The following is a 13964-nucleotide window of genomic DNA, read 5'->3' as shown; positions in this document are numbered from 1 at the left end:
AACCGAGAGGAACATGTAACCCCCATCACGGGCACCGTGAGGGGCGTCGCGCAGGAACAGGCAGGTGGGGAGGGCGGGCTCCCGTGCCCCCGGCCTGAGCTCCCCACCCTCCCTCCTGGGCCACATCCCGCAGGCAGGACCCTGGAGCCCACGGGGCGCTGGGGACGGATCCCCTCCAGCCCGGCCCCCTCCCAGGTCAGGGGTGGGAAGGGGCTCCCGCCCAGGCCCCTCCTCGGGTGCCTCCGGAGACCAGGTGCGGAGGGAGGGGCTCCAGGGACACGGAGACGCACTTCCCTTCGGGGCCTGAGCCCGCAGCCCGGAGGGCTCCCCCGGAGCCGGCAGACGCATCCCAGGCCCACGCGGCCCGCCCGCCTCCCCAGGCACCACCACCGGCAGCCGGGCCTCCCTGTTTTCTCCTCCGACCAGTAAGTCGGGTCTGGCAGGTTTGTGTTCATCCCAAACAGCAACCACTCGCTCGCTCGCTCACTCGCGGACACTCCACACACTTCCTGTCTGGCGGTCCGGCCATCCGGCCACCCGGCCTGGAATCAGGGCCCTGGCTCGAGGCCGGGGTTCCCCGGGACCTCTGCTTTGCCATATCCCGCAGTTTCTACGACTTAAGTTTCTAGGTTCTTTGTTTGTAGCCAGACTTGAAAGATGGAGAAATAACCTGGGAGGCACATGGAGGTGTGTCCTGAGCGCCAGGGCCTCAGGACAGAGCTGACCCACCCGCAGCCCCCCGACCCCAATTCTGATCTCAGTCACCAGGGATCCCCAAGTGAAACCCTTGCTTTTCTCCTTTTGTGCACCAACGCCCACAGGGCCTCAGGGCGGCCGTTCCTCGGCTTAGCCGCTGCCGGCAACCAGCGGCACAGGCAGCTCCGAGGTAAAACGGCAGCAGAGCCGCCGGCGGGGCTCAGGGCTGAGCGTGGGCACAGGAACCAGGAGGTCAGGGTTCCACTCCCCGTCAGGGCACAGGCCCGGGGTGCGGGCCCGATCCTCAGTGTGGGGCGTGCAGGAGGCAGCCGATCCATGATTCTCTCATTGATGTCTCTCCCTCTCCCTGCCTCTCTGGTGCTCCCTCACCTGCCTCACAGGGCACGACTTCTCTCCCGAAGCCAGAGCTCAGGGTGAAGACACCAAGCACGCGGCCGGCTGAGACTGGTACACTTTATTTAGGTTAATCAGCCATTGTACACGGTGTGCAGCTACGTGTGGTTAGTGTGGGACTTCCCCGTTAACGGATACATGCCCTCATAGGTACACTCAGTTAGGGTTATCACCATGGGAACAAGATGCTGATTCGTCAACTGAAAAGCCACTTCTTCTCACAGTATTCAAGGTTTCTGATCACACAGCAAAATTCCAAACAGAGGGGAAGGACGGGATGCTGCCACGGACGCCACCGGCACTGCAAGCCACACCACGGAAACGAGGGTCTGAGGGCGGCGTCTCCACATCCCGCCGGCCTCCCGCGTTTCGGCTGCCAGAGCGATGCTCCCTTCCTGCCCGGAGGCCCTACGTGCGGGCACTGGGGTTGGGCCTGGCTCGTGACTCCCAGGAAACCCCTGGTGGGGACGCAGCGGCCCTGTGTCCTTGTCGTGACCTTGGGAGCAGCGGCTCATTTCCGCACGACAGGAAAAGACCACCTGGAGTCGGGAAGGGCTCCATCCGCGAGGACAGAGCCCGGGTTGGTTTTAAACGTCATCTCCGTGGGATACACTTTTCTTGAATAAATAACTGACCCAGAGATGTGTCTGTAATAGGCATATACTTGCATACGCGAGGGGATGAGGACGGGGCGGGGGTCGCCCTCTGAAACGCACGCCCAGGGAGGTGCACACAGGCGCCCCTGGTTCCTAAGGGAGTTTGGATTTGAAATAAGTAACCGCAACCCTTTAACCAAATCCGAAGCGGTGAGGACGCCTCCCTCCCTCCTGCCAGCCCGCAGCCCTCGCTGAGGAGTGAGACGAGCTGGCTCTGGGGGAGGGACATGAAACAGCCACCTCCCCGGGAAGAGGGTCCGAGGGCAAGGGTTTCAGATGCTGCATGCAGGTGTCAGTGGAGAGGGAACCCGGAGAAAGAGGCGGGGGGCCACTCCCCCACGGCGAGGAGTCGGAGCGTGTGTGTCTGGGCAGATCCTGTTCCCAATGTCCTATCTACAGAGCCGCGGCCGGAGGAGGGGCCGCGGGTAAGACAGCGCGGTTGGCTAAGCAGCAATGAGATCTGGAGACCACAGCCGTTACAGCTTGTCCATACCCTGCCAACGTGTCCGAAATCAGAGACCTGAAGGTGCCAGAAGGCCCGGGCAGCTGCTAGCACCTGGATGGCCGGCTCCCGGCCTGCCCGGCGGCTCCCAGGCGATGGCTGCGCTGGAGTCAGGATGGTGGTCGAAGTGCCTCTCCTGCAGCGGGCGTGTCACCCTTCGGTTGTGTCCAGCCGTTTCTAGGGCCCTGGGTCCCCCTGCCCATGTGGTGACGCCAGGCCGTGGCTCTCATCTAACGTGTGCTCATCTGAGCGTTTTCTATGTACATGTACCCAGACGCCCTTGCGGGACCCCCGCCTGCCGCCTGCCGCCAGGGGAGTCTGCGGGAGCCCAGGGTCGAAGGCTCCGGAGGAGCGAGGCGAAGCGGAGGAGAGCGCCAGTTCCCAAGGCGCCCGGATGCCGCAGTCGGGACCGGCCCCGGGGGAGGAGGCTCTCTTTGGTCACCCAGTAGCTTACAGTGAGGGGGGCACTGACCAGGGCAGCGTGTGCTCAGCGTGGGGGTGGGGGCACGGCAGGCAGGTGCTCTGACGACGGGCCGTGGCTGAGGGGTCCGGTGTGCGCAGGGCTCTCACGGGGCCTCCCGCTCCAGGTCGTCCCGTTGGAAGTGCCGCAGGAGCCGCTGGAGGTCGCGCTGGAGGTCGTCCTGCTGCAGGGCCGCGGGCACATCCTCCAGGGACTCCAGGTGCACGCGCTTCCCACGCCGGTCCCTCACCACGGCCCGCGTCTGCGTGCGGGCCTTACGGAGCGTCGTCCTGGGAGGCAGACAACACAGGGTCAGGCCCCTGCTCCGCGGACCCACCGCCATCACTCCGCACTGGCTCCGGGGTGCGGCGCGTCCCCAGAGTGACCCCACGGGACAGGCTAGGAAAACCACGTTCAGTGCATTTAAAGCTCCTCAGCTCCGGGCCTACCCTAAGGGGCTGCGATGTGCTGCTGCCGTGGCGGCTATTCTTGTCCCGACTCCGAGAGTGAAAACAACGCCATCGTGACCAGTTCAGTCTCAGGCCTCACCGTCTACATGTAAATGCACATCTGCACCCCATAGCATATGCCCGGAGCGTGTTTCATGTGCCAGGCCTCACCGTCTATGTGTGAATGCACATCTGCACCCCACAGTGTGTCTGAGCGTGTTCCATGTGCCAGGTGCTATTATTATAGTGACAAATCAGGAAACTGAGTCTCAGAGAATTTAAGCGATGCTCAAATAAAACCGCACAGGAAGGTCCGGCAGGGCCAGGTCCAAGCCCCGCGCCTGGAGGCGGGTACGCCCTGCCACAGGCCTCCCGGGGACCGTGCGGGTGGCTGGCTGGTGGGCGGCAGCAGCACTGCCCTACAGACCCCGTGTCCCGTGCCCTCCGCTACGTCCTCAGCGCCTGCCTGACACCTCGAAGCGTCTGCTAAGACCACCTGGAGCTTGGGGCTCCCTGGGCCTCTCGCCCCGCCTCCTCCAACATGACAGGAGCGGATTGCATCTGCGAGCACCTTCGATTGGTCCCTGATAAAAAGGCCACATCGGTCCCGAAGGTGGAGACCCCGGTCTGCTGCCTATTCAGCACCCGCACCTCTCTTTCTCCAGAAAGGCAACGCTCTGACTCTCTCCAGGAGCTCGCAGGGGCGCGTGGCTTTGGTGCTGGGGACGAGTGTCCATCACAGCTGCTCTGGAGGCCGGTGCCGCACGTGGGGTGAGGTGCTATGACCTCGTGCGTGTCCCCGGGGGGAGACGGTTCACCTGTGTGTCCCGGGGCCGAGGGGGGCATCGGCCGAGCCAGGACCCAGGTCCGGCAGGCTGTCCGCACCCTGGCGGACCCACAAGCTGCAGGGAGGACCTAGGAGGAGCTGGTCTGGAGCCCACGCCGGGGGGGCCCCCGTGAAGCGGGCTGCGGGCTCCTCTGGATGGCCCAGAAGCACCGAGAATGCGGACCCGGGCGTCCGCCGCAGCGCCACACGCGTCAGCTCTCCCGGCTTTCCGTGCCCGAAGGCGGCCGGCAGAGCCCTTCCCGCACGAGCCGTCACGTTCCCCTAAGTGACCGCTCTCCTCTGCGGAGCTGGGAGGGACACGCACAGCGGGGCTCGTGCCCACAGTGACTGCTGCGGACCGAGGCCACGTGACCCGTGCTCACAGGGCTGCGTGGAGGCGTGGGCAGAGCCCGAGGCAAGACGCCAGCGTCCACACGGCAAGTCGTGAGGACGCCACCCGGGCGCCGCGCAGCGAGGCCTGTCCACAGACGTACACGGCACACATGGCACACACGGCTGCTCACACTTCCGAGCGGAGGCGCCTGGGCACCGCATGCAGAACCAGGGACCAGCTTCACACACAGCACATGCGGTTACGGGCGGTGACAGCCCGAGCTGCGGCAGCGTCACAGCGAGCAGCCTACGAGCCGCTGCCCGGCTCCCCCAGCTCCGACCTGTCGGCACGGCGACACCCCCGCTGGCCTCGACGGAGCAGGTGGCGTGGGGCCAGGCTTCCCCTGCCCTCACACCGGGGTCACCTCTGACCCCTGACCCCTGACCGGGAGGCTTTGGGGGCGGGGCCGTTTTTGTTTTCTTCAGTCGGAAAGGGTTAGTTGGCAGGCAGCACCCGTGCTAACCCAAACCTTTTAACGACCGATCCATCCTCTCTCAGGACTTCCTCCTCTACTAAGCTGGGGGCGTGGACCTGCTCGTGGCGGCCTGTGTAACTCAGAGCCTGAGGGGAGACACGGAGACACGGGGGCGTCACCCACGCGGACCGGAGCACCTGGGCTCCGCGCAGTCAGCAGCCCGTGGGACAGAGACACGTGGAACTTCAGGGAAGTGAAACACGCTTAGGAGCAGGTGAGCACAAGTTTCACTGAACCCCCCGCCCCACGCGGAAGCTTCGTCACCTTCCTTCACAAAGGCTTCCCCAGCATCCCGCCGCGGCCTAGCTGCCTGCTCTCCTCACCCTCCCCTCCCCTCCCCACCTCACCCCTCCCCTCCCCACCTCACCCCTCCCCTCCCCACCTCATCCCTCCCCTCCCCACCTCATCCCCACCTCTCCCCACCTTACCCCACCCCTCCCCTCCCCACCTCACCCCACCTCATCCCTCCCCTCCCCACCTTACCCAACCTCTCCCCTCCCCTCCCCACCTCACCCTTCCCCTCCCCACCCCACCCCACCTCTCCCCACCTTATCCCACCCCTCCCCTCCCCACCTCATCCCTCCCCTCCCCACCTTACCCCACCTTACCCAACCTCTCCCCTCCCCTCCCTATCTCACCCCTCCCCTCCCCACCTCTCCCCACCTTACCCCACCCCTCCCCTCTCCTCCCCTCCCCACCTCATCCTCACCCCACCTCTCCCCACCTTACCCCACCCCTCCCCACCTCATCCCTCCCCTCCCCACCTTACCCCACCTTACCCAACCTCTCCCCTCCCCTCCCCACCTCACCCCATCTCTCCCCTCCTCTCTCCTCCCCACCGCTTCCCTCCACAGTGGAGACTAAGGACACAGTGACCACCGAGCACCCAGGTCACGGGCTGTCATGTGGGAAGGACAGCATTGGAAGAGGCTGGCCTCCCTGCCCTGGCCCTTCCAGGCAGTCTCCATGCGCATTGCAAGCAGGAGGCCACACGTCACATTCAACGCGTGCATGTCACTGACGGGCAGGGGGGGACACGTCACTGACGGGCGGGGGGGGACACGTCACTGACGGGCGGGGGGGGGACACGTCACTGACGGGTGTGGGGGGCACGTCGTGTCTGTGTGTCCCACGAGCTCAGGAGACGGACGCTGACCCAGGGGCGTGACCATCGTCAGGCTGTGGAAAGCTCTGAGGGGGCGGACGAGTCCCCGAGGCTGCGGGGCCGTCACTGCACAGGCCAGAACCAGGCTGTGCTCCGGGCCTGTCCTGTGCCGAGAGGGCATACGAGCACGGACGCACGGACAAGCCCTTTCTTTTCAGACACACACACACACGCACGGCCACGGCCACGGCCACGGCCACGGGGGCTGCTCCTGTACCTGCTCGAAGTCGTCTTTGGCTGAGGGAAGGTCGGGGGCGACACGGGGGTCCCCCAGATGCTTCTCCATCCTCTCTCCACGCACCACCGTCGTTTTGACGACTTTGCTGACTCGGCGGCCCTCCACGGGCTCCGCCTGGAACTGCGAGGCCTCGCACAGGGCGCCGGGCTCGGACACGGCCACCTAACGGGCAAGGGACACAATGCGGATTCTGAGGCCAAGGTAACAGCGGGGCGTTTCTCTGCGGCGAAACTAACCCACAAAGGCTGCCGTTTCCAGACTCCAGAAAACGGACTCTGGGACAGAGAGGCAGCTAGGAATAAACCCCGTCACCACGGAGGGTGAAGGCAATGGCTCTGGTCCTCAGCCTTCTAACGCCTAGTGAGTCCCTCAGAGACCCGTCAGCAGCCCGAGAGACGTGCAGTGGGACCCACCCCCGTGCCGGCTCTGCCCCCGTGGACACGGAGGCTCTGGTCCTGGCGGTCAGGCGGCCCAGGAGGAACGCTCTGGGTGCCGGAGCTGCAGGCCCGACCAGAGCGCCCTCCGTGCGTCTCGACAGGGGGGCGTGTGGAGGCAGCAGAGCAGGACGGCACCGGTGTGTGCAGAGAGAAGGGGCCCCTTCGAGGGCAGGCGGGCTGTCCCGGTCCTGGCTGGGCTCAGAGACGCAGCGTCTGCTGTGGGCACCGCACACAGGCTCCCGGCACCCTGCCCCCCGCAAACAAGCCAGCCCTGCGGGCCTGGACAGGGCACAGGGCAAGAGGAGCGGGCAGTGCGTGCAGCTCCGGCTGAAGCTGGCTCCCCGCGGAGGAGTGAGTGCCGCCAAGGCCTGTGTGAGCAGCCATCCCCTTGGCCAGGTCCCACTCGCACCCCACGTCACACTCCACATCGTATGTCCACACCATACATCTGTGTCACACTCCATGTGCATGCCCATGTCATAGATCTGTCACATGCCACGCCACACACCCCCTTCATACATCCACATTACTCTCCACGCCACATGTCCATGTCATATACCTGTGTCACACGCATCACACGCCTATGTCACACCCCCACATCACTCTCCACGCCACACGCCCACACTTCCCAACGTGCGTGGCCGTCAGCCGCAGCCTCAGCCTCAGCCTCAGCGGCCTCACCTCGGACTGCTCGGTGTCGCTCCTCAGCACCACGCGCTTTATGACCTTGGAGTAGCCGTCCCCGTCCTCGACGCGGACGGGCTCCTGGGGCGGCCCCTGCACGGTGACCTCCTCCCGCTCGGTGCCGTCCGAGGACACGAACCGCCGGATGACCTTCCTGGTGACCTGGAAGGGACGGCACCCTGCGTCGTCCCTGAGCGACAGGACGGGCCTGAGGAGGCGGGCAGGACGGGCCTGAGGACGCGGGGACGTACCTTCTTCACCACCGTGTGCCCGTGCTCGTCCACGTAGGTCTCCTCCGTGACCGTTTCTGGGGGCAAGTCAGGCATGTCGTCTCCCTGCAGAGACAGGCCCGTGTCAGTGCTGGCCCTGGCAGGAGCCACCGGCTCCCGGGCCAGAGGGCACGCATGTTAGACAGTTCGCGGAGGGAGGCAGAGAAGCGTTACCGCGGGCCAGGCCCCGACACAGAGGTTTGCAGAGAGAAAAGCAGGTGACCCCATGCTCAGGGGGCTCCGACCAAGGCCAGCTCAACACGCAGACACATGGACAGAGACGGCACGCAGGCGAGGAGGGTGGGCTACAGACGTCACAGCGTCCCCGCTGTTGCCCCGGGAGCAGCCACCCGCATTCCTCGGCAACGGCACTCGGAACTGTCACGGGGCTGCTCCCTCCGGGAGGCGTGTGCGGTCACTGTCCCGGACGTGCGGCCTGAGCAGCTGGTACCTGAATGATCACCCGCCGGCGGACAACCCTGGTGGTGACCAGCGCCTCCTCATCGGAGCTGGCTTCCAGCCCACCCAGCTCGGCCGTGAGCTCCTGCAAGTGGGAGGGAGGTGTTATTGCGCCGGGACGCCTTTGCCACGGCCCGGCACGAGCCCACGCGCGTTCCTGGAGGTTTTGTTCACTGCACTCGGGGGCTGAGCCAACAGGGCACCAACACCTGGGCATGAGGCTCAGGCTGCAGAGAGAACACGGCTTCTTGTGCAGCGAGGGAAAAGAAACCCTGGCATCCAGTCTGACCGAGCCCCTGGGCCAGGATCTGCTGTGAAACCGGTGCTTCTCATCCGGCCAGGACTCTCGCTCCTGCTAAAAACAGGTGTGGGCACAGACCCCCCGTCCCCTCCCCTGGAGTGACTGCCTGTGGTCTCGCCATGTCTGCTGCTGGTGCAGACGCTCCCATGGACCAGGTTCCCTGCTCCTCGTCCAGGCAGGGATGCGCCTGTGAGGCCTGGGGTACCACACTCACTCGCCGAGTCCAGCCAGGACGAAGCCAGACGTGGCCTCAGGTTACAACATACATCCTGGGAACCACACGCCAAATCTCTCCCTGTGGAATGTTTCTCAAGGAGAAAGAAAACAGCTACATGTCCTCAACACATGCAAGTTGGCTAATACGCAAATTGACCGGTGGAATGACTGGTCGCTATGACGCGCACTGACCACCAGGGGGCAGAGGCTCAACGCAGGAGCTGCCCCCTGGTGGTCAGTGCGCTCCCACAGGGGGAGCGCTGCTCAGCCAGAAGCTGGGCTCATGGCTGGGGAACGCAGTGGAGGTGGCAGGAGCCTTTCCCGCCTCCGAAGCAGCGCTAAGGACCCCTGAGGGTCCCGGACTGCGAGAGAGCACAGGCCCTGTGCCAGTGCACGAATGTCGTGCCCCGGGCCTCTAGTAGCAAAATAAACCACTAAATGCAGCTCTTCAGCTCAAAGACATGTTGAATTATTACCTTTTCCCAAAAAAGTTTTAATTCTTTTTCCTAACTCATTCTTTCCCACTAAGACAGGCATGGATGCTTTAGAAACACTTGGACATACAGAATGCTTTTGAATTCCAAAAGGAGAAATAACACCTAATTTAATTTGCATTAAATTAAGTTAAACTCAAACAGATTCAGGCTTTGTGTAGGAGAACGCCTGGAGCTGCTGAAAATGCAGCTCTCCCTCTGCCCCCCAAGTTCAGGATTCTGTGGGGAGGGGCCCCCAGGGAGTAGTGAGGGGTGGGAGCCATTCAGACCTCATGTGGGGAATCAATGGTTAAGTGAATTCCTGCGGGTCCACGCCCCGCTCTGAGGGGAAGGGACGCAGCTGACATCTGGCAGCAGCAATGCGTTGGGGTGGGAAGCCCCTTTGCCGAGCCATCCCACACCCACACCCACACCCACACCCGGGCCCAGTCTGCCCGTCACAGCGGGTCCCAGGCCGCTAAACGGGAAAAGCCACATCGGGGGTGGTTCCGGCTGGGGTTCTTTTTCCTCAGCAAAAGGGCTTCCAGTGACAAACGTGGGCCGACAGTGAAGGGGCGAGAACTGGACCCAGGTCATGGCTTCTACTCACTGGAGCCCAGACTTTAAAAAGGATGCAGGGGGCACACGGTCCGGCTCCCTCACCTGTGGCTTTGCAGTGAGAACATCGCCTCAGAGAACAGCCGGGAGAGGCTGTCCACGTGGCGGGAAGGGCCGAGGGCTCCTCACCTTTTGAAACGCCGAGTCTTCGTCGAGGCTCTCGAAGGCCGGAGGCTGCTCATCGGCCGACTCCACGATCACTAGGCTGTGCCTCCTTGGAGAGCCGGCGCCCCTGAGCTCCGCGGGCTCCGCGGGCTCCTGCACGAGGGGCGAGTCTGCCCGCTCCCAGGGCGGCGGGCGGGGCCTGTGCTCCTCGGGGGTCCTGCTGGGAGAGCCAGGGGCCGCCGTGGCCTTTTCGGTGTCTGACCCTGGTGTCCACGGGGCTGTCACACTGAAAGGGAAGGCCAGGTTACAGCGAACAGGTGCCCCTGCCCGGTGAGGCAAGGGCCTCGGAGGGGAACATGGACCCGCCTTCATAGTCACGAAGGGCCAACAGGGTCAGTGCGTTAGAAATGAAATGTGAGTAACAGCCCCACGGCATGGGCCGTGCAGAACGATGGCTCAGGGGCGCAGCGTGCTGGGAAAGGTGTTTGCTGAAGGTGCACGCAGGCTGACACGAGTCGCCGTCTCCTCCTCCCTCCCAGCACCGACGCCATCATCTACCCTGCCTTTGCTAACTGGAGGGCAGAGTGAAGAGACGAGGTCTCCCGTACAGACAGCTGTAGATAATAAGGCTTTGAAACAAGAATCAAAATGTGGCAAAATTTGTGAAAAGCAATTAATACCCCCCGTGTGAAATGGGCACCAGGGTGATAAATGCAGAAAGGGTCTCACTTCCGGGAAACCACGACTTGACAGAAAGATCTGCTGACGTGGAAGCTTCTTCTATTGCCTGGAGGGCGTGACTCTGATGTGACCTCAGTCGTCTCCATTCCCAGTGAGAAGGTTCTCTGCTTTTTCGGCTCCTTTCAAACGCGTGCTGCACTCTCTGCCTCTGCGCCCGGCCTGGGCTCCCTCCCCTCCTGCCTCCTCCTCACCCCTGCTTTGTGCTCCTCCGGAGAAGAGACCGCCATTGCCCGCGTCGGCCCGGCCGCTGTCTCGGCCTGCAGAGGGGCCAGCCTGCTCTGCTTTCTCCTTCCAGATGCCCGTGTCCTTTGGACACGTCCCCGGCCTTCGTGGCCATGACGCCGTGCTCTGCGGCCCTCGCCTGCCGTCCTCCCTCTTGTAAGTGTCTGTGCTGCCGCCTCAAGCCACCCGGTTGTGCGGGAACCAGGGAGCCCCTCACTCCCCACCAGCCCGCCACCCCGGGCCGCCGTGCGCTCCCACGGAAGGAATCTCAGTGTAAACCACGCTTTCCCAGGCGTGCCCTCGACCTTCCCCCAGGACATGAATTCGGAGCCCGTAGTTATCCTAACTGCAGCGTGGACACGGACTCGGGCCAGACGCAGAGCAGGCAGATGTGCCACGCCACGCCGGCCTCACGCTGCGCTGCTCCTCTCAGCCTGGCCGTGTGGGTCGTTAGGAAGGATGACGCCCGCACTCGGCCCCTGGCCACACGCTGCTCCCAGGACACTCACCAGCACTGCTGCTGCAGCTCCGGAGCCGGCTCCTCGGGCGTCCCTGTCCCCGCCAGGCCCCCGTGCACCCGCTCCCGGGGCAGGCGCTCCCCAGTGGGGCTGTCCCCATCCGTCCTGGAGGTGCCATCCTGGAACGCGGAGTAGCTGACGGAGAGGTCTTCGTCAGAGACGATGGGGGGGTGACCACAGGCCTCGCCTTCTCTGGACGCTGCGTGCTTGTGAGCCTGCTGGTGCCTCGCGGGCAGCTCGTCTTGCAGCACCGAGAACCCTGCGGAGGACAGCGGGCCAGGAGCGCCGTGACGCCCGCCACGTCGGACAGGCCTTCCCGAGTGACCCCACATGCCCGTCCCTGGAGGGGGGTCCACAGCGCCAAAGCTGACCCAGACTCTGCCTGCCTTTGAGGTGCCGGGCCTGTGGGGCCTGGGCAGGAGGGTCCACGGCCACAAGAGGCTGGGCCACAGGGAAGGAGCCGGAGGGGGTGAGGGGAACTAGGAGCTGCTGGCGGGGACGCGGACGCGGAGCGGAGGGAGAGAGGAGTGAGCGTGAGCAGCAGCAGCCAGAACGCTCTGCGGGTCACTCCGGGCTGCGAGTGCTCGGGGCGCCCACTGGTGCGCCCACTCTGCACAAGGCCCCTGCCGGGCTCAGGGCTCTCAGGACACCCAGGCTCGCCGGAGGGCTCTGGGAGGCTGGGGCAGAGGCGTGACGGCCCTCACCCATCAATTCACTGAGCACCTGACAGCCAGGCAGGAGCCGGGAAGCCCTTGCTCACGAACTCGGAGGGAAGGCAGTGGGGAGAGGCCCAGAGGGGGCCTGGGAACGCATCTGCGCAGACACCCGTGGGGCTGAGAAGGGAGGACTGGCCACGTGGGGACAGAGGGCAGCCTGAACGGGGTGGGGATGGGGGGGGGGACACGTTCGTGTCACTGACACCCCTGCAATGTGAGAACTGCCGGAGGACGGAGCAGGAACGCGGGGAAGGCAGGGAAGGCAGGAGCAGGCGCAGGGACAGGGTGAAGAACGCGGTTCCGGAAGAAGGGGCTGGTCTGTGCTCAGAGGGACTGGAGGGGAAGCAGGGGCGCCAGGCGCCACTGGAGGATTTCCCGCGCAGCCATGAGGCACAGGCCGCACGGCGGCCACTCTGTTTGGAGGCGCCCCGAGAGCTGACTGGGGGACAGGCGGGGAGCAGACTCAGGGCATCCGCTCTTTTGAGGAGATGGCCGGTCAGACGGGCGGAGACACAGCCATCACACAGGCACAGGGCAGCGAGCACCTCCGGCTGGAGCCGGGCGCCTACAGGAGTGACACTCTTCACGGGACAAAAGACCAGGGTCTCAGCCAAACCCAGAGCGGCGGCCTGCAGGCCTGAGGGCACGCAGGCAGGAGACGGGGTGACGGAATATGAGTGTCTGCTTGTGATGGGTCCTATTTCCGAAAATCAGACTTTTATTGATTTCAGAGAAGAAGGGAGAGGAAGAGAGAGAGACATAAATGAGGAGAGAGAATCCTGGATCGGCTGCCTCCTGCACACTCCCTACTGGGGATCGAGCCCGCAACCTGGACATGTGCCCTGACCAGGAATTGAACCATGACCTCTTGGTTTAAAGTTCAACATTCAACCACTGAGCCATGTTGGCTGGGCCGATGGTTCCTACTCTTTTTAAGAAAAACAAAGCCTGATCCTCAGCTCAGAATAAGTAAGGAGCCATGTTGGTAGCATGAAGAAGAAGAGAAGCTGTGAGACTGAGAAGAGAGGGAGGACAGAGAGGAGAGGGGGCAGAGAGGAGAGGGGACAGAGAGGAGAGAGGAAAGAGAGGAGAGGGGGCAGAGAGGAGAGGGGACAGAGAGGAGAGGGGACAGAGAGGAGAGAGGAAAGAGAGGAGAGGGGACAGAGAGGAGAGGGGACAGAGAGGAGAGGGGGCAGAGAGGAGAGGGGGACAGAGAGGAGAGGGGGCAGAGAGGAGGGGGGCAGAGAGGAGAGGGGGCAGAGAGGAGGGGGGCAGAGAGGAGAGGGGGCAGAGAGGAGGAGGGCAGAGAGGAGAGGGGGCAGAGAGAAAAGGGGGACAGAGAGGAGAGGGGGCAGAGAGGAGAGGGAGCAGAGAGGAGAGGGGGACAGAGAGGAGAGGGGGCAGAGAGGAGGGGGGGACAGAGAGGAGAGGGGGACAGAGAGGAGAGGGGGCAGAGAGGAGAGGGGGCAGAGAGGAGGGGGGCAGAGAGGAGGGGGGGCAGAGAGGAGTGGGACAGAGAGGAGAGGGGGCAGAGAGGAGAGGGGTCAGAGAGGAGGGGGGGCAGAGATGAGAGGAGGCAGAGAGGAGGGGGACAGAGAGGAGAGGGGGCAGAGAGAAGAGGAGGACAGAGAGGAGAGGGGGCAGAGAGAAGAGGGGGACAGAGAGGAGGGGGAGCAGAGAGGAGGGGGAGCAGAGAGGAGAGGGGCAGAGAGGAGAGGGGACAGAGAGGAGAGGGGACAGAGAGGAGAGGGGACAGAGAGGAGAGGACAGAGAGGAGAGGGGACAGAGAGGAGTGGGAGCAGAGAGGAGGGGGACAGAGAGGAGAGGGGGCAGAGAGAAGAGGGGGACAGAGAGGAGAGGGGGCAGAGAGGAGGGGGGCAGAGAGGAGAGGGGACAGAGAGGAGAGGGGACAGAGAGGAGAGGGGACAGA

The 13964-nt window shown here is 64.2% G+C and overlaps 1 protein-coding gene across 2 annotated transcripts in view; it reads right to left on the bottom strand.

The window, feature by feature from the left end:
• Positions 1-1162: 1162 nt before the first annotated feature.
• ANK2 (ankyrin 2) overlaps positions 1163-13964 on the bottom strand; it is a 139993-nt gene continuing 127191 nt past the window's right edge. For both annotated transcript variants that reach the window (XM_054717076.1, XM_054717075.1), the window contains 8 exons: positions 11310-11577; positions 9862-10123; positions 8117-8209; positions 7648-7731; positions 7394-7558; positions 6255-6437; positions 4867-4958; positions 1163-3018 (listed from right to left, as the gene is read on the bottom strand). In XM_054717076.1, the coding sequence (XP_054573051.1) occupies positions 2835-3018; positions 4867-4958; positions 6255-6437; positions 7394-7558; positions 7648-7731; positions 8117-8209; positions 9862-10123; positions 11310-11577 (1331 nt within the window). In that variant the 3' untranslated portion in view covers positions 1163-2834. The remainder of the gene's footprint in view (positions 3019-4866; positions 4959-6254; positions 6438-7393; positions 7559-7647; positions 7732-8116; positions 8210-9861; positions 10124-11309; positions 11578-13964) is intronic.

Source organism: Eptesicus fuscus, chromosome 6, assembly GCF_027574615.1.
Source record: "Eptesicus fuscus isolate TK198812 chromosome 6, DD_ASM_mEF_20220401, whole genome shotgun sequence".
Lineage (NCBI taxonomy): Eukaryota > Metazoa > Chordata > Mammalia > Chiroptera > Vespertilionidae > Eptesicus > Eptesicus fuscus.
The sequence above is the reverse complement of the archived record's forward strand: the minus strand, read 5'-3'. Positions and strand labels throughout refer to the sequence as shown.